This window comes from Lipotes vexillifer, unplaced genomic scaffold (genome assembly GCF_000442215.2).
Source record: "Lipotes vexillifer unplaced genomic scaffold, Lipotes_vexillifer_v1.1 scaffold778, whole genome shotgun sequence".
NCBI lineage: Eukaryota > Metazoa > Chordata > Mammalia > Artiodactyla > Lipotidae > Lipotes > Lipotes vexillifer.
The window spans coordinates 3,084,025-3,107,085 of record NW_006774127.1 but is presented as its reverse complement, the minus strand read 5'-3'; the positions used below and the strand labels follow the sequence as shown (position 1 = coordinate 3,107,085).

Sequence of the window (23,061 nt, the reverse complement as noted above, 5' to 3'; positions counted from 1 at the left end):
AACTTTACAGTGGAAGAAATGTGACAAACAGCCCCTCAGCAAGTGATCAAGGTCGGCATCAACAGCGATAACTCATGTTGATAGTATGTGCCCTTGATAAGAGGCTGTGAGAGGGGCACGGTATCTCTGTGCTTTTCCTCCCCAAAACCCATAACCCCAGTCTAATCATGAGAAAAACAGACAAATCCCAACTGAGGGACATTCTACAAAACACCTGACCAGTACGTCTCAAAACTGTCAAGGTCATCATAAACAGGAAAAGTCTGAGAAGCTGTCACAGACCAGAGGACCCTCAAGAGGCATGACAACTCAGTGTAATGTGGTATCCTGGATGGAATCCTGAAACAGAAAAAGGACATTAGGTAAAAACTAGGGACGTCTGAATAGCCTGTGAACTTGTATCAGGATCAGTGCATTGTGACATGTACCAGACTGATGTAAGGTGTTGGTGACAGGGAAACTGGGTGTGGGGTAAGTGGGAACTGTCTTCTCAGGTTTTCTGTAAATCTAAGACTGTTTTTAAAAATGAAATCTTTTTAGAAAAAGGGTGTTGTCTGGGACCACACCAGTAATGTTTATATAATTGGTCTTGGATAGGGCTTGGCCTTTGTTATTTTTTTGTGGAAGTTCTCTTGTTGATTCTAACGTGCGGCCAAAGTTGAAATTCACTGCGGTAGATGATCAAAATAGGGGATGCGAGTGACCTGATTTTAAGTAAAGGCTCAACTAAATATCAATCATTAATCATTTGCTGTTCACTCCTAGTGACACTATAACCCTTTATTTGGCCTAAAACACAGGTCAGTTGGCCTACTCAGAATCTTAGACTAGCTTCCCATGGAGACGGAGACATAACGTCTCTCTCCAGCAGCTCCTCAGTGCTCCTCTGTTTGCCATGAAATTAGAACATGCCAGACTTTGTTCAGTTCAGTCATGGTAAGTGGTGCGTGGGGTATTTTTAGGGCCCGGTAACACTGGATCCTTGGCCTGCTGCATGCGCATTATAGTGCTATGTGCCCATCTTTGTGGAAAGAGAATCGTTCATTCCAGCCCCGTGTGCAGTTGATCTTGAAGCTTACGTTTGGAAAGTGAGTCCTTCACGAAGTGTGGGGTGAGAACTCTAATCTACGCCATCCAGTACGATAAACCCGTCAAAACAGTGAAGGCAAGAGATGGATCATACTTCTAGCAGGTTGTATATTTTTCTTTTAAAAAAATATTTTAAAAGAAAATGTTTTATCTTTGTAGCATTCCAGCCCTGTGTGTCCAGCTTTACATCAATCACATTTTTTACGTGAATCATTCCCAACACTCCCATGAGCGGCACACCTGGGTTTGAGTCATGGCTCTGGTGCTCACCAGCTAGAAGGTTTTGGGCAAATCAGTTAACAGTTCTGTCTCTATCCTCACCTGTATAATGTGGATCATCCCCATTTTATGGGGTTGTTGTGAGGATTAAAGCAGTGCCTGCAAAGGATGTAGCACTGAGTGGAAACTGTGATCACTGGAGCAAGTCTGTGTATAATTACTGAATCCTCCAACAGTCGCCTGCCGTTTGGATGTGTTAGGTGAGTTAAAAGGAAAACCGAATTAAAGACAGACCAAAGCAAGGTAGTTATTCTGAATAGTTGGGAAAGTCAGAAAGCCCTTCTTGCATTTCTTCCCAGACAGGTTGGTCACTTCAGGGGTGGGGTGGGGGCGGAGGGGGTCATACTAGAGGTACTTGTAGTGGAACCATTGTTTTTGTTTTATTTTTTAAAATTTTTATTTACTTTCTGGCCGTGCCACGAGATTTGCAGGATCTGAAGTTCCCCGACCAGGGACTGAACGCGGGCCCCGGTAGTGAAAGCACAGAGTCCTAACTACTGGACCACCAGGGAATTCCCTGGGACCATTGCTTTTACACACACACACACACACACACACACACACACACACACACAGTTTTCTGTCTTAAATACTTGAGGTCCCTAAATTATATGCTAGACAGTGTAAAAGGAGGGTGTGGAATAGGTTTGAGCTCTATAAGAAAGTCGGCTCATTCAGGGAGAAGGGAGCATGTGGTGCTCTCGTGCTCAAAGGTAAACAATAGGTTTATTTATTTATTTAATATATTTATTTTGTTTATTTATTTTTGGCTGCATTGGGTCTTCGTTGCTGCACGAGGGCTTTCACTAGTTGCGGCCAGCAGGGGGTTACTCTTCGTTGCAGTGCGCGGGCTTCTCATTGCAGTGGCTTCTCTTGTTGTGGAGCACGGGCTCTAGGTGCTCGGACTTCGGTAGTTGTGGCTCATGGACTCTAGGGTGCAGGCTCAGTAGTTGTGGCACACGGGCTTAGTTGCTCTGTGGTATGTGGGGTCTTCCTGGACTGGCGCTCGAACCTGTGTCCCCTGCATTGGCAGGTGGATTCTTCACCACTGTGCCACCAGGGAAGTCCCTGATTTAGTCTTACCAAACCTCTCCACCCTCTAAATTCCCATATTATGTTATGATATTAATAGATTAATTAATTCGTTTACCTTTTCCCCCCTTTACTTCATTTGTCCATCATTTTTGGAAAATGTGGCATTCCAGATCTTCCAGGCAATAGAAGCTCACCCCTTGGGCTAACATAATTTATCTTTTTTCTTATTCTGTTATTTGTAATAATGTGTTTATTCCACAGCGGGCCAGGACATCAGATTTATTAGCATCAAACCCCAGATGTCAGGGGAAGGGGACTGAAACGTAGTTTAATTTAGCCACCCGATGCCTGAGAATTGTTTACAAAGCAGTTAATACAGGGGCTCTGAGTGACGTGAGAGTTCGTCTCTTTCTGGTGACAGAAGTCCATCGACTCTTGGGAGCTAGTTTGCAGTGGCTTCTTTGTTTGCTGATTTCTAGGTTTGAAACCATTGTGGAGTATTGACTGTGTTGACAATCTGAATGTTGTGTGGTGTCAGGTGTTAATGTATTTATAACTATGTTCATTACATTTTTTTTTAATATAAAGTTATTTATTTTTCGTTGCGTTGGGTCTTCATTCCTGTGCGCGGGTTTCTCTCTGGTTGTGGCGAGCGCGGGCTACTCTTCGTTGTGGTGCATGGGCTTCTCATTGCAGTGGCTTCTCTAGTTGTGGAGGAGGGGCTTCAATAGTTGTGGCATGTGGGCTCAGTAGTTGTGGTGCATGGGCTTAGTTGCTCCGCGGCATGTGGGATCTTCCTGGACCAGGGCTCGAACGCTTGTCCCCTGCGTTGGCAGGCAGATTGTGAACTACTGCACCACCAGGGAAGTCCCCTTATTACATTTTGATGTTATGTAACAAGTGAAAAACTATTGATGTTATGTAACAAGTGAAAAACTATTTTTTTTTTAACTTAAAGGTCCTTATGTTATGGCCAGTGTTGCAACAAAAATTTTTCAAGAATTGGTGGAAGGTGTATTTTACATACATAACATGGGAATTGTACACAGAGATCTAAAGGTAAGTGGGGAAGATTAAATCATTGACAGCTGCTTACAGGGATGACTTGGGCATTGGTTTATTGAATTAAATGAGATCATGTACCCTAGTTTATTTACCTCGGAGGTTATCATTACCTTTATATTGTATAAATCATTGTTCCGTAGGTCTAGAATGTGAAAACTTTAGATTGAATTTAAAAGGAGTAATCTTTGGGCATTCGAAAATTCTAGCTGTTTTCAGGTAGTAAGTGTGTTCTGAGTACTAATATAACTGATGATGCTAAATGTATTTCATGCTGACAAAAATACTCATTTCTGCCTTAGAGGTAAAATCTGTTTCTGTAATTATCCCTCTTAAAAGAAATTTAGCATGGGAAATTTTTTTCTGCTGTTTTAAAAATCTGTAATGACTATTCCAATTTTTATAAAAGACTCTCAAGAAAGAGAGACAATAGGGAATTCCCTGGCGGTCCAGTGGTTAGGACTCCATGCTTTCACTGCTGGGGGTGCGGGTTCAGTCGCTGGTTGGGGAACTAAGATCCTGCAAGCCGTGCGGCATGGCCAGAAAAAAAGAGAGCGAGAGAGAGAAAATGTATTTACTTCTTTGGCTGAGAGTTTTAAATTAATTTACTTACTTTTGGGGCAAAAATTAAATCATGGAAAATGCATTTAAAAGACTATTTAGGAAGAAAAAGTTAATGTGCAAATCATTTTATTTTTTGAAAAAGGTTTAAGAACCAGTAGTTCGTACATTTGGGATGTATTAGGTGATGGGTTAAGTATTTTCTGGGTACACGTCTAGCCAGAAAATGCGATGTGAGTCACTGAAGTTCTGTGGCTCTGTGCAACTTTGAGATCTTACTTCAGGAGGTGAGCTGGATCTGATAACCAGATACAGAATTCCAGATCTTCCCTGGGAGAAGTCGCTGCAAGTGCTGTTTTTGTTTGTCCCCATAAATATTTCTGACATTTCGTTTACAGTTGTCCTCTAGGGATAAGGGTTTTTGAGATAACTTTATTAGGGTTTCCCTTAGGAGGTGGAATTCTGGGAGCATGATTCCTGCAAGTAGAATTCCTTGGTTATTGGTCAGTCTCAAAGGATAAGAGTGGTAAAGCAGCCTGGTGAGAAGTGCCGTGTCTCTTATATTGGAACCGCGCTTGAAGGTGCATATATATTCCCCATTTCTTGTTAATACGTTAACATTGGCTTCAAATTCGAGCAACAGATTATTGCCTCTCTGCCTCCAAAACACGCCTCGTGGATCGCGGCTTGACCTTCATGGTCCTGCGTATTCACCTGGGCTCCGTGAACGAGCAGCAGGTGGATGCAGCTCAGCCCCGCGGCCAGCAGCCGGCCGGCCTTGCTTGACGCGGTGCACACCGCCAGCTTCAGAGCCGTGTTGCCTGTGGAGGAGACGGCGCAGTTGACGTTTGCCCCGTGGGCAATGAGCGTTTCCATCACCTCCTTATTCAGTATATCTGCAGCCATGTGCAGGGGTGTCATGCTGGACTCATTTATGGCGTTGACCTGGGCACCGTTCTGGGCCAGGATGGAGAGAACCGGGTAGGTCCCATACGTGATGGCCAGGTGGAGCCGGGAGTGCCTGTTGTTGCTGTCCACTCGCGCATTCACCTGGGCCCCGTGTTCGCACAAAATGTGGAGACACAGGACTGTGTTGTTCTCGATGTCTGTCAGGATCCTTTGGATTCTGTTCCCCGGCTTTGTCCACATGGTAGAGGTGATGGGCCAGTGCAGGAGCATCAGGTGGAGTGTGGTGAGGCCTCTTGTGTCTCTGGAATAGGTATTGATGGCAGATTACACTCAGTTCACAGTGGGAATGGCTCGAGGCAGGGAGCTACTACTTAAGAAGGCAACATTTATTTAAGATAATCCCCCGTAATGACTCTAGAGAAGTGTTTGAGAATCTGCATTGCTGTTTAATTTCTTGGGGTATCCCAGCGTCTTGCGGGGACAGGGTGGTATGCATCACAGCACGGAGGGGCCCAGCTTCCTATCACAGCTCGTGTCAGCTTTGTTACTCCTGCTGGGATGGTGGCCTCTTCCAGGCTGCATCTCAGTTAGCTCTGTGTCCACAGCCCCTCAGGGCTGTGCTGAGTTAGCAGCCATTCAGTAAAATTGTGCGGACTCGAGTGTGATCTGGAATTCCCACAGAAGTGAGCCGTGAAGGGCCAGAACGCCTGCTAACTCCGTCCCTGGTGGCACCGCACCTGCTCCTCTACCTGGCCTTTTCACTCGTGTGTGTGGATGGCAGGAGCTGCAGCTGGAGTTTATCGTCAGTCCCTCCCCAGCGCAGGCGGAGTGAGAGTTTGACAACTCGGCCCTCATCTCCTTTCCTGAAATCTCTCAGGATTGCCTCTAAAACTCCTTGATTGTGGCAGAGAAAAGGGAAGGTCTCTTATGAGCATCTGACTGCTCCACTGGGATTAGAAGATGACTTTTCAGTTCACCTGCTGATTTAGTGTAAGCCCTGCACCAGAGGTGTGGGGAAACAGCAGAGTCCCCACCCTGCAGAGCTTACAGTCAGGTGTGGAAGCATTAATCCGAAAGAGCTAAGTAAACAGGCCAGTGGGCAAAGTTCTCGAGAGGTCTGCAGGCCCCACCCAGGGCGAGAAAGGGTGGGAAGGGTGTACTGAGGAATCCTGTGGGGAGGGGGAACGTGATGGTCCAGTCCTGGGAGGACCTGTAGAGCTGGGGTGGGGCTCGGGGGCAGGGTGAGAGAGCAAGACGGGGTGGGGCGCCCTTCCGGAGCATGGGAAGGATTTGGGGCTCGACTCTTTTATACCATGTACTTCTCCCATTCATTCAGATGATATTTATTGGGCACTTAGGAAGTGTCAGCATTGGTTTAGGCGGTGAAGATATATTGGGAAGCAAGATGAACTTCTTTCCAAGAAAATCCCTTGCCTCTTTCCATTTTCTTTTCATATCTAACTTAGGTTGTTAAACTCCCTGAGGGCTGTGACCAGGACTTAATTTTCCACAACACCATTGCTGAGCGCTTAATACTCACTATGCTTTAAGTGGGCTGACTGATTTGTGTTCCTGTATTATTTCCGGTTTTCAGAGGATCTCACCTAGTCAGTAAGGAAATTGGTATATTCCAAACGTGGTAACCTGTAGTCCATCACCCATGGAGAATGGATGAGTCCAGACATGATCGGGAAAGGAACACAGATCGTGTGTGTCCTCATTTAGAAACAGTCACCTGTTGAGTTAACTTACCTTACTTCTGGGTCTGCACCATGTTCTAACAAACAAAGCAAACTCTGTGCCTTGCGGTATTCCACAGCCAGGTGGATGGGGATGATGGACTGTGTCTGCTTTGGGGGGAAAAATACATTACAAGTAGCCCAATATAGTTAGAATAATTGTGTTAGCTTGCTATTTCAAAGGAAATAATTGTATTTAGCATCTCTTTGGTTCAGTATTTCTCTGTTATGTGCATTGAAATTCTCCTTTTGCCTGTTTTAAATTACCCCAAACCTGTCAATTTTATATTGATATTATAAAGATCTGTATTTTACATACATGCAGATTTACCAAGGCAGCAGATATAATTTACGTAAAGCTTCGAAAGTTGATTCTTGTGAAGAGCTCATTGTGTAAAATTAATGGTAATTGCTATCAAGTCCCTTAGTCCTTATATTAACCCAGAGAGTCATTGACAAGTAGGTTTTGTTTTTTAAGCCTTTGCCAAAGTCATAGTATCAGTAGTATAACCTGCACTTTTAGGGTTTCACAGTTAATGCTGCTTGTATTCTGTCTATGATTAGCACAGCTGTTTATGAGAATTCTTTACACACACACACACACACACACACACACACACACACACAGGCCTTTACAGCACGACTGCAAGATAAGGGCAGAGGGTGACTTTCTAAAAAAAATTTGTTATAAGGGTAATAATTACTGTATAAAAATTCAGAAAATGAAAAACTATATGTAAAAAGGGGAGAAATAATTCCAGCACACAGACATAATCAGCATTGGCACATTTGAGAGGATGACATTAATGTTCTTCCAACCAAGCGAGCCCCAGTCTCTGCTCAGTCAGTGCCCCTGTGATCCCTGGAAGGAGTCGTCGCAGACTCAGCAGAACATGGCTTTGGGTGTGCGGTGTGCTCAGCGTGGACCATCCAGCCTCGGGCACGGTGAAGGCAGCCAGGTGTAGTGAGTCCTCAAGAATCAGGTGGCGTTCCTTCTGAAGCATCACGTTTTTTTTCTCAAAGTGACCGAGAAGAGAACGCCGGTACCTGGCTCAGCAGTGATCTGTAGCTGGTGGAGGTGGCCAGAACGGCCGTGGGCTGGTTGACAGGTGGCTTCTAAGCAGAGCCCGGAGTGTGGTGCTGCCCTCCCTCAGGATGGCCTCGTAGAGCCCCGTGTGGAATGACACCACCGCGCCCTCTTCCGGGGCCTGGGCCCCGTCACCCACCAGCCCCCTGCTGCCTCTCTTGGTTGTGTTTCCCATGAGTACAACTTCGAGGGGGGACTCAGGAATTCAGGGCAAACGCGTTAACAGAATTGGTCAGTCTCAGTCTCTTTATGATTCTTTCCATTCAGTTCTAGAACTGTTGAGACTGGTATCCGTGAAGATGATGCATTTTTATATCAGAACCAAACTTTTTCACATGTTGTTCCTGTATCTACAGTGCCAGCTACAGGAGCACAGTTTCCAGGACTTTTTACTTAGTCACAAAAGCGTAGCCAGATTATCATCTTGCACCTAAGATTCTTTCTGTTTTCTCTTCCCATTCAGCTACTGTTAAAAAAACCTGACAACGCTAAAATAAGGGAATTTATACAAATAAAACATTTACATTAAGAAGACATAACTTTTAAGTTAAACGCTTTCTAGTTTTTAATGGAATTCCACCCCGCCTCCAACAGAGGTGCGTTTTCCACTGGTCTGGGGGTACTTCCATCGGGAAATGTGTTGGGTCTGTGATGATTGCTTCAATAGAGTGAAGTGTGTACCTTTAGAGTGTGACTTGGCCGTCCCCAACCCTGGCCAACATGTTAGATAATCTGGGAGCTTTAAAAAACATCAGTGTTTTCATTAAAAAAAATAATAATCAAAGTTTTTGACTTGTTGAGAGGATAGTAGTTGTTAAAACCTTCTCGGTGACTCTGAGGTTCCGTCAGGGCTGAAATGCACTTGTGCACAAGCACGCTCTACATTAGTGGAATAAGCTGGGGACTTTAAGTAATGTCGATGCCTGTGTCCACCTCCAGGAAATCTGATTTAATCCGTCTGGGGAGTGGCTTGGCCGCTGAGATTTGTTTAAAGTTCCTCAGGTGATGCTAATGTGCGGCCAAGTTTGAGAACTACTGCTCTCATTTTTAATTCTTGAGGGGCTTTTGGCTCCTGAGTTGAAAACTCTCAACATCCACATGTTTTCACTATTCATTCTAGAACACCGTTGAGTTGACCTGTTCTGTTTGTTTACAGCCCAGAAATATTTTTCTTCATGGCCCCAATCAGCAAGTAAAAATAGGAGACTTTGGCCTGGCCTGTGCAGACATCATACAGAACACAGACTGGGCCAATGGAAATGGAAAGAGTAAGTTTATTTTGGTGGTTGTTTTTGTTTGGTTTTGCATTAAAAAAAGAGAGAGAGAGACATGGTTGAACACTGTCAGTATTTAAAGAGAATCATAAAGACTTAACAGCAAAGGTGAGATTTAAAAAAAAAGCAACTATCATTTCCTTGGGAGCTGCAATGCCCTGCTCAGTCAGGGGTGTTTATGTAGACAGTGCTAACCCTGCCATGCTTAATCTCTGGCTTTTCAAATCACAGGAACACCCACACATACCTCCAGAGTGGGCACTTGCCTGTATGCTTCCCCTGAACAGTTGGAGGGATCCGAGTATGATGCCAAGGTAGTGTTTGTTCCCTTCTACCCTTTCAGTGGACTTACCCTGCAGTCATAAGTAACAAAAAGTACAGTAAATGCAGTGGAAGGTCTGACGTTGAAGTGATTTGGAAATAGCGGAGTGTGGTAGGTATCTCTTACATCAAACTACCATAGTGCGAAGCCTCACTTTTCAACTGAATCTGACTTTTTTAGGCTATCTTACTATTTCCAAATCCGTGGGTGTCACAAAATAATTTTTGCAATGAGCTTTCCCTTTAAGATATCACCTTCCCCTCAGGAAGGCAGGATTCACCAGTCTGTTTTCAGCCGTTCATTTTGCCTTCAAGCTTAGGTAAATCAGTGCCCGCGACAAGTGTGACACTTGCTTCCCTCTGAGGTTGAATGAAGATGTGGAAAAGTTTTAATCCAGCTCGTTCTTAGAAGGAATGTTAAAGTAAATTCTTTTCTCAAAATAACAGCCTAGTAAATTTTCTTCCTTTTGATGAATCATTCAACTTTTTAGTGATTGGGAAAGAGCTGCCAGAAAAACCATGGCAGCTCTGAAAATCCTATGTAGTAATTAAACACCTTCCTAAAAGACTGTTTTCAGGAAAAGTGACAGGTTTTATGCAGAGTTTGCTAAAACTTTACCAAGAATGCCTAACTCTGAGCGGAGGCAGAGGTGGGACCGGGGTAGGCCGCAGGGATCCTCGGTGACCTCTCATGGCTCTCTCAGGCTATACCTGGCCTGGGTTTTCAAGGAGCAGTGGAGTCAGTTGTATGGTAGTGACCGCTCTGGGTGGCCGGGATCACCCCTGCCCCTCGCCTGGCCCTCAGTCCTTCGTGCCCCTGGATGCCCCTTTTTGGTGTTAGAGCTGGGGATTGCAAGAGTACAGTCATCTGTCTGTAGGTCACCTACAGTAGATCCAGCTGGCAGACACCTGCCTCTGTGAGGGACGAGCCAGCCCGCTGTGTTCCCTCCGTTGTAGGGACTGTCAATCATCCTTCTGTAGAAAATCCTCTCGCTTTTGAAAGGAAGTTGGGTGGGAATGGAAATGTTACTCTGTGTATTTCACTACTCATTGACCATTTCCCCCCTTTTTCAGTCAGATATGTATAGCTTGGGTGTTATCCTGCTGGAGCTCTTTCAGCCGTTTGGGACAGAAATGGAGCGAGCACATGTTTTAATGGGTTTAAGAACTGGACAGATCCCCGAGTCCCTCAGTAAAAGGTGTCCCGTCCAAGCCAAGTACATCCAGCACTTAACCAGAAAGAACTCATCCCAGAGGCCGTCTGCTGTTCAGCTGCTGCAGAGTGAACTGTTCCAAAATTCTGGAAATGTATGTATGATTTTTTTAATACTGGAGGAAATGTGAAGCTTAAAATGGAGTTTGTTTCAGTTGTGAATCCCATTTCACCAAGAGCAGTTGAACTTAGAATCAGGTTTATGGAAACAAAATATTTTAACCCATTCTCAGAGTTGCCAGTGGCGTACTTGTCAGCTAAGCTAGATGAACACTGCCAACTGTCTACTCTGAAAATGGTCACGTGGGCTCCAGTTTCGAGCCTCATCTTGCTAAGTCAAAAGGTTTTAGTTTTCCTTTCCAACTATGGTATATGGCCTTTTATGAATTATTATAAAGTATCTACTAGTAGAACGGCACACACACCAAAGGATATAGGACAGCAGTGCTTCTCAGGGGAGCTGGAGCATCTGTGGCCGAGACTGCCTTACCCACCCTGAGATCTCAGCATCCCCGTGTGGAGTCTGGTTTTCTGTCCTGTGAGGGGTCCTGCTCCAGGCAGCCCATCCCCTTCCTCCTTCCTGACATGTCGTTTCAGTGCCAGGTATACACAGAAACTTTCTAAAACTTAAAAAAGCTTGACTCAAAGAGAAATTCACAGGTTCTCTAGTGCTTTGCTACTCAAAGTGGGTCCTCCGACCAGCGGCATCAGCCTTATCTGGGAGCTTGTTAGAAACACAGGCTCCGGGGCTCCACCCCAGACCTGCACTGTAGTGAGATCTCCGAGTAACTTATACCCAGCATGTGAGCAGCAGTGGGTGGACGCACCGGCTCCAGAGTGCAGTCTCCAGACCAGCAGCGTAAAATCACCGTGAACTCGACAGAATTCTTAGACCCCCCTCACTTCCCCCACCGACCTATAAAAGAGACATCTTGGGGGGAAGGGGCTGCTCTCTGTGCTTCTGCAAACCCTCGAAGCGGTTCTGATGCACGCGAGTTGGGGAACCACTTGCAACTGGTTAGTTGATTTGTCTTTTGTTTAAGGCTTATTTGTGTTCAAGTAAAACAGTGAATTTTAGTAGACTGAACGGTAAACGGGTAGTGTAGTGCTTTTCTCTCAGTCTCTGAAAATAGCAGATCTGGTTGTTAAATTGATATCCTTGTATGGAGAGAATTTTCTAACTCCCTGTGAAGCTAGAGTAGAGACCGTAGTTATTTGTTGTTAATGGTATTTCTCCTTGTAGAATTGTTTATAAAGTAACCTGTGCATACCTGCAGAGATAAATTTGCATAGACAGGTGGCCCTCACTTTGCACTTTGTGTAGTGCAGGACTGTGAAACTGACCACGCAGAGCTCACAGCATACAAAAGGAGCTTAATAATCAATGGGGAAAGTTACAGTCGTTCCATGACCTTTAAAAATGTTTGTCAGAACATTAAAACTCTCTTATTATCAGTTACAGATGTATGTGGAAATGAAAAAAATTATAAAACTATAGTTGAGAATGAAAGTGTTTCAAGAGTAGTTTGAATAGTGCCCACCGTCTTGTCCTGTAACTTAGGGCATGGAGTGAGCATCTTTTCTATGCCCTGGTGACTTGTCATACTCCTCGCTAAGTTTGGATCAGTTTCTGGCATTTAACTTCGGCACTTTTGATGTTATGATCCGTCTCCAAGAGTTCTTTTAATGTGAAGTTTTCTTGGGGACATCTTCATCCTTTTCCTGCTCATGTTGATAAGTGGTCTTCACTCAGTGCGTCCGATGGTGGCGGGATCAGCATTCCCACGATCAGCTCTTTCGTCTGTAACACCGTGCGTTTGATATTCACTTCTAGCATCCTCACTTTTCATTACTTTGCTGTACTTTCATTTTTGTTGGCCAGTTCCCTCTTTCAAAAATGTCACGTGGGTTTATCACTGGGAGACAGGAGGCAGCACAACTCCACACACTGCCTGTGTGTGAACCGACTAACAGGTGCACGGTGACCAACCACCAGAGCTGTTGAAAGAAGTGATGATTGTTCCTGATTATGACATGTATGGTGGGTCACATAGTGTTTCGTGGACTGAAGCGCTAAGGCAATTAGTCACTATACCTTGGTAACTGACACTTGACCCACGTTGCTGGGTGATGCGTAATAAGCTGTGAGAACTGGAATCCACGCATATTGGAAGTGTGCAAAGAGAGGCAGGCCTGTATATTTAAAAGTAAAGGAAGAAGCCGTTGTAACAGAGCTTAAAATTTTCTCTCTTTACAGGTTAATCTCACCCTACAGATGAAGATACTTGAGCAAGAAAAAGAAATCGAAGAACTAAAGAAGCAGCTAAGTCTCCTCTCTCAAGACAAAGGGGTTAAGAGGGTGACTTGAAAGATGGGGGTGTGCCCGTGTAGGCTCAATAGGCTCTGTAGGTATGAGTGGACTTTTTAAGCTAAATAGTCAACTGGAATGTAAATTTTCAATCTTTATTAGGGTATGGCTGGTATAACTCTAATTGTATTTAGTAAGCCTGTATAAGACTTATTAAAGTGAGGTTGTGAAAGTACCTTTTAAGGCTGGCATTTTGAACCTAAGACTGCTCGAAACAAAACCTGTTCTGTTCTTGCCTTTCTCCTACCCCACACGCTCCTTTTCCTGGACTTCTCACTTTAATATTACCGTCCATCCAGTCTCTGAAAGTGAAAGTGTAGGCCTTATCCTCAGCTGTTCTTTCTCTTTTGAACTCTGCCTGTTGACCACCAAATCCTCCTCTAGGTTCTACTACAGAAACCTAAGTGTGCTCTGGACCCATTGCTGCCCAAGCCCAGGCCCACGCACTAGCTGCACCGTTCCAGGTGGACAGCTGCTGGCCTTCCTACCCTCCACACTGCGCTGTTCCCACGGGCTCCCTCCTTCCTCACATACTTGCTTCCCCCCAAGTCTACATTCCTCGAAGGCAGCGATATGATACGTTCGTATTTGTACCCCAGTGTGCCCGCCACGTAGCTGGCAATTGTCATGGTATATTGCATACAGTGTTGCTGAATTTTAAATAAAATGAAAACTACAAGTTAATTATATGATGCATTTATTGATATTTAACCACTGGCCTAGATAGAGACTTTGATTTTAGTACAAGTCCCTTTACCAATAATAGGCACAAAACAGCACCATCCTTAAAATTTAAACCCTTTAAAATCAGTGACTGAGGCTCACTGAAAGAGCTTGAGGGCCATGTGAAAAGGGGCCAGGTTTTCACAGGCCCTCATCCATTTCTGCACGTTGGCTGGCGCTGTCCCACTGCAGCTCCCTGTCTGCTGGAGAACGGACCACAGCACGACATCTGCCACCGTGAGTTCATTCCCAACGAGCCAGGGGCTCTTCCCGAGAGCAGAGTTCATGGAGCGGAACACAGCGGCTTTTTCTTTACTGCTCCCCTCTTTTAGCTGAAAAATAGCTATATCTACCCAGCTATCTATGAGGGTTAAATTCACAGTATCCTGCTTCTGGCCAAAGAGAGAGAACAGGAAGCGTGCAATGTTCCCTTCTCCTTCGATGGGACACATTGTTTGGACACTGAACTTCATCTGAGTCTTCGGCACTGAAAAGAAATAAGCACTCCATGAAATGTCAACAAGAGCAGCACCGCCGGAGGGAGTGCTTGTAGAGCGTGGCAAGGGGAGTCCCTGTTGGTCACGAACTGGTGGCAAGGGAGAGTGTATTTTCAAGAAAATCGCAGTTTTAGTCGGTCTCCAAAAGGTTAGTAATATTCAAGAAAGTTTAAACTGCAGTTTTAAACAGTGCAAACTGTAAGTTATAAAGTAACCATTTCTAGTATTCTAGTTTTCAAGCTAGAAAGGACCTCAGACCATCTGTTCCAACGCCTGTGCCTAAGGATCTGGGCATGAGGCCTGGAGACCAGGAGTCCCATCTCCCAGGCCAGGACCTCCTGCTGCCCTCACCCTGGCTCTCAACGTGTGGCTGAGGGCAGTAAGGCCTCGATGGATGGACATGAACTCAATTCCCTCTGTAGGAACTTAAATGGGAGAAGTGCACACACCAGTGAGATAATGGATAAATGACATCCTGCCACCCTTTAATGGATAATGTCCATTAAAAGAGGACGTCAGTGTCCCCATAATGATGGGTTTTGGAATGTGAGGGCAAGACGACCGTGACAGCTGTGACTCCCCTGCCCTGGCCGGTTAGACAGGATTCCCTCGGAGACTGCCCTCAGTTGAGACCTTCACCTTCCCAGAGGAAGGAGAGCATCTCCGGGCCAAGGTGTGCCTGCTCCTCTTGCAGGACCCCCCAGAAGCTCTCTAGACTTTGACGGTAAGCAGCCGAGGAGTCTGCGCAGCTGCAGACTGCCCCTTTCCCATTCCCCACTGCCTCCTGGTCACCCAGCCGCTCCGCTTACCGTCCTTCCAAATCAGAGTAAAACCCAGCTGGTACTCGTGACGGGGCTGCTGCCTCGTCTGCTCGCCGAAGCACTTGAGGAGGTTTGCCGGCACACTCTTGACCGCTGAGTGCGTGTGAACAGTGGATAGGACCTTGTAGTGGTCACAGAGCAGTCGGTGCAGCACGAGCAGGGAGAGGGGTGGCGAGGCGGGGTTGGCATTGATCACGATGTCCTTCAGTGCCCCGTAATCCTGGGGAGCAAACCCCAACAGAGCAGATGACACCAACAGCAACCCGAGTGCTGACACTGTACCAGGTGCTGTGCTTAGAACCCCAGCAGGCTTCTCTAAAGAATCGTCACCTCCCGGGAAGAAGGTACTAATGTCACCCCACCTGCAGCCAAGGATGTGAGTGCTGGGGATGGAAGGAAGCTACCAAGGGGGCTCGGCTCAGTAGGAAGCAGGGGACAGCAGCCGACTCCAACCCTCCACCCCTGCAATGCTGCTCCCAATAAATAAAAGGTGACTCTACTCAGATTAGTACAACATGTTAGGATTGACACCTCTATTTGTCCCTAAGTTAAAAAAAAAAAATCACACGTGTAATTACTCCATTTACTAAATCTTTCTAATGCCCGACAGGATATAGTTTCTACAGCAATTGTTTGAGTTACGTGTCAATGAAGAACCCCTTGGAAAAGGGTCTTCGCTCAGGGAGATTTTAAAAAGGTGTGAATTAAAGTGCCAAAACACACTGCCTTTTTATTTTATTTTGTTTTTAAAATTTATTTTGTTGAAGTATAGTTGATTTGCAACACGCACTGCCTTTAGATGCGGGCTATCTTATTTCTGTACATCGGCTCTTCATAACTAATGGACTCACATGATACAACAGAGGCAAAACTCTGTGGCTTTCTGTCCACAGCCGGCCACAACCTGGCCTCTGGTCTTGCTGCTCCTGACCGATGCCCTTCATGTGGACCTATGCTGGATGCTCTGCGTTTCTATGAACATATCGTGTTACTTGATGCTGTGCCTTCTGTGGTATCAAGATTCATCTTTAGCACCGTGTGCTCTGGGAGGCCCCCCGGCATGCTAGGACACCCGGCACAACTGTCTCACCGACTCATCCCCTATGCAGATTGGCTCCCTGGGGGACTGGCTGAGTGGGGTCTTATGGGCCCCCAGCACATGCAAACACAAACTGGGGGATGAAGGGATACATGAGTGCAGAGGGACGGACGTTACCAAAAACAGCTCTGGGGGAGACATGGCAATGCTGCCTCCGCTTGTTAGGTCTTTAAGCAGGACCGTTTTCTATCACCAATTCTAGGGGAGGGTGCTAGCAGGGATTCTCGGGACGAACCCTCTTGCACCCACTTGTAACAAGATACTCTTTCTTTGCGTTATCAGATTGTCCTGTAAATCAACTGAAGCCTGTAGACTGACATTAAAGGTGGCTGATGCAACTGAATTTTAACACAGCAAACTGAATTTAAGCAAAATATGTCTGAGGTATGAGACTGTGACTGGCTTTTAGCAACAAATTGCAAAAGGATCGGTGGGAATTTTGCGCCTGGACAGCCAAGGCTCTGAAATTCAGGCCACTCTCAAAGAGTCAGGGTTGACTTGGCTGAACCTCAGAGAAGCACTGAGTGTACGACCATTTCTCCAGGGCTCGGAGTCTGCCGGGAGCTGCCTGCAGTGGCAGGAACTCTTGACTCCCTCTTCTGCCTAAGGATCCCCCCCCACCCCCGTTCTCTACTGGGTCTGAGAAATCCAGAAGCTGCATTAGAGCCTGCCTGGCTTCACTCAATGCTCATGAATCTGTTCTGTGCAAAGGCACAATCAGAGGAGGAATGTGCTTTTGCACCACCTTTGAAAACTCAAAAACCAAGGCTTTAATCCCACCGGCACAATTTTCCAGTACTAATATCCACCTAGCACGCTGATGTTCTATTTAGCTCTCTAGATGCACTTACCTTTCCAAGCACGGAATTTAAGTCCAATGCACTGGTCGATAAAGCAGCAGGCTCGTCAGCTTGGATTATGTTGCTCACATCCAAGTCTGCGTCTGGTGTCTGAATCATCTTGGAGAGACCATCAACCGCAGCTTTCAATTCATACAGTCGTTTTAAAATATCATCTTGGCGGGACTCAAGAGCTAGAAGAGATGGGTCCGACTCTTCCTAAACAGACCAACATCAAAACGTTCACTTCCTCTCACATCAAAGCAGTCTGTTTGATCACTTGTCTTCCACTTAGTTCGAAACTCCCACCTTTCAGAAGACATTAAAATGAGGTAGCAGAATCATCTCATTTGCCCCAGTCCAATAGATCCTGCAAATCAATCCCCAAATGCTATAAAACAAATAATGTTGTGCCTGAAAGCCACTTTGAAATTGCAGGACTCCTATTTCAGATGATTTAGTCTGAAATAGTCCTGAGAATGAGAATGAGAGAAAACGAACACAAATTGTTCTTTCTATCAAACTAGTTCAAAATACTTTGCGTAAATGAATAGAAAAAGATTGGGGGTGGCGATGAGGATGTAATCAATCATACTAATCGAAGGGAAAAGGGAGCACACACAGGTTAAAAGAAAAGTGTCCTTAGGCTTAGAAGTATGTCCGGGGGCGGTCAAATGATCCATTCCCCAAATCATTTTCTAGGCAATACTGGCACTCACATTATCTTAGAATCATCTAGAACTTTTTTTTTTTTTTCTTGCGTTATGCGGGCCTCTCACTGTTGCGGCCTCTCCCATTTGCGGAGCACAGGCTCCGGACGCGCAGGCTCAGTGGCCATGGCTCACGGGCCCAGCCGCTCCGCAGCATGTGGGATCCTCCCGAAACGGGGCACGAACCCGCGTCTCCTGCATCGGCAGGCGGACTCTCAAGCACTGCGCCACCAGGGAAGCCCTCATCTAGAACTTTTTCACTGCTGAAATGTATTACTTCATAAAGAGGGAATATTCACATCCTTCATTCACTGAATCTTTGCATCTTTCTTGCCTGGTAGAGTGGACTAGTATACCATAAGTAACTAATAACGTTGGGTTGGCCAAAAAGTTTGTCTGGGTTTTTCCGTAACGGAACTTTTTGGCCAACCCAATATTTGCTGAGAAATAAATCTCAAATCTCTACAGACTTACTTTATTATTTATTTATTTATTTATTTAATTTATTTTTGGCTGCGTTGGGTCTTCGTTGCCGCGCATGGGCTTTCTCTAGTTGTGGCGAGCAGGGGCTACTCCTCACCATGGTACACGGGCTTCTCACTGTGGTGGCTTCTCTTGTTGTGGAGCAAGGGCTCCAGGTGCATGGGCTTCAGTAGTTGTGGCACACAGGCTCAGCAGTTGTGGCACACAGGCTTAGTTGCTCTGCGGCACGTGGGATCTTCCCCGACCAGGGCTCAAACCCGTGTCCCCTGCATTGGCAGGCGGATTCTTAACCACTGTGCCACCAGGGAAGTCCCTACCAACTTACTTTATTTTTTTATTTTTATTTTTTTGCGGTACGCGGGCCTCCCACTGCTGTGGCCTCTCCCGTTGCGGAGCACAGGCTCCGGACGTGCAGGCCCAGCGGCCATGGCTCACGGGCCCAGCCGCTCCGTGGCATGTGGGATCTTCCTGGACTGGGGCACGAACCCGTGTCCCCTGCATCGGCAGGCAGACTCTCAATCACTGCGCCACGAGGGAAGCCCCCAACTTAGTTTAAAAAGCAATAACAAGAAACCTCCCAGCAGTCACACTGTGCAACCTATTTTCAGATTCACAAGCTCTCACAAAAGATAATCCATTTGAGTCAAGAGAACAAAGAACACGTTAAGCATGAGTAAAATGCTCATGACTAGACAAAAGGGTCAATAGGCAATGACCTTGAGTTTATTATAAACATGCACTCGTGGCCTCCCCTGGTGGCACAGTGGTTAAGAATCTGCCTGCCAATGCAGGGGACACGGGTTTGAGCCCTGGTCGGGGAAGATCCCACATGCCGCAGAGCAGCTAAGCCTGTGTGCCACAACTACTGAGCCTGCGCTCTAGAGCCTGCAAGCCACAACTACTCAGCCCACGTGCCACAACTACTGAAGCCTGCGTGTCTAGGGCCTGTGCTCTGCAAGAAGAAAAGCCACCGCAATGAGAAGCCTGCGCACCACAACAAAGAGTAGCCTCCACTCGCTGCAACTAGAGAAAGCTCGCGTGCAGCAACAAAGACCCAACACAGCCAAAAATAAATAAATTTATTTTAAAAAATAATAAAAAATAAACATGCATTCATGATACAATGTGAGTGTTGGAAGAGTGCCTGCTCACGTTTGTATGCTGGTGAGTTTAAGGAACATTTTGTTTCTCCCCTTGTCACTCACAACACTGCCCTCTTTGCAGAGCCAATTCATCACCAGCTGTTGTCAATTTTCTGGAATCCAATGACTTGTAAGTGTGCCTCCATGGTCAATGCCTGAGTCCAAGACACCATTTTTCACCTGGCCTACTTCCACTGGTCACCTTGCATCCATTCTCGTCCACCCCTCCACCCCACCCATCCTTAACGATGGCAGCCAGAAATCAAAACAACCTCTTAGGCTAAAAAGCGTAAGATAAATAGCTTGATAAATAGCTTGTAGGAATGGTTCTCTGGTTACCTCCTCTCCCATCATTCTCCCCATTGCTCTGGGCTCTGGCCATGCTGTTCTTTGGATCCTAAAACACACAGGCCCCCACCTGCCACAGGGATTTTCCTCATCAGGTTCCCTCTGTCTGCAACACCCCTCCCCCTTCTCTCGGCTGGTTAATGCCGATTTACCCTAGAGCTGGATGTCCACGATCTCAGCTCCCTTCGCCTGCTGCTCTTGTTTAAGATCAGACAGCAGAGAAATGCAAGATGACTACCATCTGGGTGGGACAAAGAAGGATAGAGTTCAGTGTGCCAATTAAATAATGTGGTGCTGACTGGAAATAAGTGTGCAAAATGTGTGACTGGTAAGGCTGCCACCTGTGTGATATCCTCATGCTACTCAGTATCAGTCCTCCTGAGTAATACTTCCCATCTTTTAATCCAGACTGTATGTGTGCATTCTTTGTGTACAACTTTGCTCATTTCTACAACTGGCAGTCGGGTCCCTGCCCAACCAGGAGCAAAGCACCTACTGTATTCAAAACCCGTCAGCACTCCGCTGAAGACTGAACTCAGTACTGCGTGTGGAATATCGCCTGTGATAAGAGCCCAGCATAGCTCGATCTGAGGAACGCAAGATGCTCAAGTTCTGCTTTACCTACCACACCTTCTAATGCTGGCCTGTTGTTTTCCTTGTTCAGGAGAGACTGTGACTTGGCATGCTGTGTTTATCCATTTGTGTTATTTTACATGGATTTAGAAGCATTTTATTCTTTGTGTCGCTCTCATTTCTCCCGGAAATGCTAGATTTCTAATGATCTGTCCACATTGTTATCATCTGCTAAGTTATCATCTTCTAAGTTGCAAGTTAACAGTTAAATGCCCAAAGAAAGTAGTTAGGCAGCAGACTTAAATTAAAAAAAAAAGGGGGGACTTGGTCTCAAAAGAGATGTTATGCTCCCCACTCTGGGGTTTTCTTTTTGATTCTATGGGGCTGTCCAGTTGAGGGGCACCAGGCCATGCCTGCATGGGAATCTCCAGGTGAAGAGATACTGGACCATGCCTGTGTTTTTGCCTTAGCTCTACAGTGAGACAACAGTTGTGTTATTTGGTTTCAAACTAAACTAACCACTGACCTTCCAATCGAGGCAGAAAAGTCTTAAGACAAAGGATGACAGGGAAAACAAGCCACGAACGTTATCTATTCACTCATCTTGAGTCAGAACGGACAGAAAGTCTCTCCAGTTGGAAAATTAAAATGTGTATTTGCAATTAATAAAGTCAAAGTTGAGCAGGTACTTTACAAAAGAGGTGAAATCAAAATGCCCAATAAACATAAAAAGGGGCTCGACCGATTTAGCGGTCTCGGAGATATGAACTAAATTACATTAGGATGCCACTGTACACCCACCAGCTTTGGGGAGGGTGCCAACATCAGAAATTCGTATACACTGCAGGTGAGAGCATAAACCGGGATGACTGCTTTGGAAAGCAATCTAATCCAGTTGAAGACAGACCAGCCCACTGAGCCAGCGATCCCATCCCTTAGTATATCCCCTATGCCTGCTCGTGTAAAAAAATATTCTGCAGAATAATTCATAACAGCCTAAAATGCAAAACCAGCCGACGTCCATGAGCAGCAGGATGGATAAAGCCGTGGGGGCACAGTCAAGCCAAGGAGCAGCAGGCCGCAGAGGACGAACGCTTTGCTTTCTCATGGCAGCAAAGGGATTCTTCAAATCATATCTAGAAGAGGCAGCCAGACATTGCAGGGCACACGCTGCATGCTTCCACTTACACCAAGACTACATGGTTTAGGGATGCATACTCAGGTGGCAAAATAAGAGAAAAGCAGGACGTAATGACCACGGAAGTTGGGAACTTTGGGGGTAGTTTTAAGTGGGACGCTGACAACGTGTTAACTTGAGTGGTGGTGACACTGAGATTCGCTTTATAATTCCTCAAAGCGAGTATTTACGTGCTATTCGCTTTTCTGTGGGTAAAATTTCGTCATATAAAAGTTTAAGTAGTCATAAGCGAAAAAAAGATACCAGATGGATAGCTATTTTAATAGTTGAGTTTACGGTCGTTCGGAGGCCGGCGGGCGCGTGAGGCTGGAGTGGGGTAGGCGATCGGGTCTGGTCCCCACGGTTTGTTCGCGACAGTTCGGGTCCCAAGGTCCGGGCCTGGAAGGACCCCTGCCCCTAGTCCTCCAACTGAGGGCCAGGGCGGCAGCGCGTGCGCACTGAACAAGAGGGCAGCGGGGCGGGGCCGCGGTGGAGCCAGGGCGCCTGAGCACTGGACGGGCGGGCGGTGGGACTAGAGCCTTGGCGCCTGGCTCTGGGCTGATGCGGGGCCGGGGAAAGGGCTGCGCGCTCCTACCTGCACGTGGCTCGCTGCTGGCGCGGGGCTGCCGATCCTACCGTGCACGTTGGGGAGCCGGTACATGCAGGTGGGAAGCTCTACACGGAGAGATCCACTGCCCTCGTGATAGGGCTTTACCTGGTACATCGGCATTGTGGAACCCAAGGGAGGGAAGGTGGCGGGTGAGAGACACGAACGCTCAGAAACCGTCCAAGTCCACGACAGGACGCGTCCACCTCCTTTTCGACCTGGAGGCTGGCGTCCGGGAAAGCTCAGTTCCTGTGCTCTAATTGGCCCCTGCTAATTTGACGTCATGGACTCGACCTTTGACACAACCAATCAACGAGAAGGAGAGATGGGAAGCGTTCGTAGCCTTATCCGGAAGTGGCGGGACACAGTGTCGGAAGCAGCCAATGGGCGGCAGGGTGGCGGGATTCCCTTCCCACCCCACCGTGGGAGCGGCGGCGCAAACTGTTCCGATTCCAGGGTCAGGTTCTGCCTCCATGGAGCGAGCTGATGCGCCGTGGTGAGTTGAGCTTGCATCCTCTACTCGCGGTCGCCCTAAGGCCCACAGCGTTCCAGACCCCTGAGGGGAAAGTGACCGCGGCGCTGGGCGAGCCGGCCGCACGGAGGCCCCAGGCCAGGCTCCTCGGCGCTCCCCCAGCCCGCCGCCCTGTGGGTGCGCTTTGAGGTCGGGGTCCGTGGGGGATTCGGCCCGCTGCCCGGACGCCGCCATGCATCTGTGGACCTGAAGCCGGAGCTTGAAATCCCAGTAGACGGAATTAATTTCCTTTTTACCTGGTTGCTCTCTCTTCTTTTTTAAAATTGAGAGTTATTTTCTTGGAGGCTTTAAGGCATATGCTAATTTGAGGTGGACAGTTTTAAGAAACGCATTGCTTCTGTATCTCGAGTGTGCGATTACCGGCAGCTACACAGAGTTAGGGGTAGCGAATCTTCGGGTAGCACTGTTGCACTGTGTCAGATTCCTGAATCCAGATTCGCTGTCTGTGTTTAAATGTTTTATATCCACCCCTCCAAATAAATATCAGGAATAGACCTGTAGCCTATGGTGTCTTGCCAAATCAACAAACTTTTTAGAGATACTTTATTCCTTTTTTTTTTTTTTTTTTTTTTT

At 46.6% G+C, this 23,061-nt stretch overlaps 3 protein-coding genes across 3 annotated transcripts in view; 2 read left to right on the top strand and 1 right to left on the bottom strand.

The window, feature by feature from the left end:
* The window catches only part of EIF2AK1 (eukaryotic translation initiation factor 2 alpha kinase 1), a 30,164-nt gene extending 17,204 nt beyond the window's left edge, over positions 1-12,960 (top strand). Inside the window, 6 exon segments of the mRNA XM_007448877.1 lie at positions 3,362-3,462; positions 8,918-9,029; positions 9,267-9,349; positions 10,431-10,664; positions 12,827-12,925; positions 12,928-12,960. Of these exon segments, the coding sequence (XP_007448939.1) occupies positions 3,362-3,462; positions 8,918-9,029; positions 9,267-9,349; positions 10,431-10,664; positions 12,827-12,925; positions 12,928-12,960 (662 nt within the window).
* Positions 12,961-13,617: 657 nt separating this feature from the next.
* On the bottom strand, positions 13,618-22,145 carry AIMP2 (aminoacyl tRNA synthetase complex interacting multifunctional protein 2). Its single transcript, XM_007448876.1, has 4 exons — positions 21,945-22,145; positions 16,929-17,135; positions 14,967-15,198; positions 13,618-14,147 (listed from the first exon to the last, which is right to left on the bottom strand). The coding sequence occupies exons 1-4, from the start codon at positions 22,077-22,079 to the stop codon at positions 13,759-13,761; spliced, it is 963 nt and encodes a 320-aa protein (XP_007448938.1). The 5' UTR covers positions 22,080-22,145; the 3' UTR covers positions 13,618-13,758.
* A 272-nt stretch (positions 22,146-22,417) lies between these two features.
* PMS2 (PMS1 homolog 2, mismatch repair system component) overlaps positions 22,418-23,061 on the top strand; it is a 25,700-nt gene continuing 25,056 nt past the window's right edge. The window contains exon 1 of the mRNA XM_007448875.1: positions 22,418-22,452. Coding sequence (XP_007448937.1) covers positions 22,430-22,452 — 23 coding nt within the window. The 5' untranslated portion in view covers positions 22,418-22,429. The remainder of the gene's footprint in view (positions 22,453-23,061) is intronic.

Bases quoted from the DNA above. Each gene is read 5' to 3' on its own strand.
- AIMP2 (XM_007448876.1), bottom strand. From the start codon at position 22,079: ATGCCGATGTACCAGGTAAAGCCCTATCACGAGGGCAGTGGATCTCTC. The intron at 17,136-21,944 runs GTAGGAGCGCGC...TGGTCTGTTTAG, and splicing joins CAGCAGCGAGCCACGTGCAG to GAAGAGTCGGACCCATCTCT. The intron at 15,199-16,928 runs GTAAGTGCATCT...TTTGCTCCCCAG, and splicing joins TAAATTCCGTGCTTGGAAAG to GATTACGGGGCACTGAAGGA.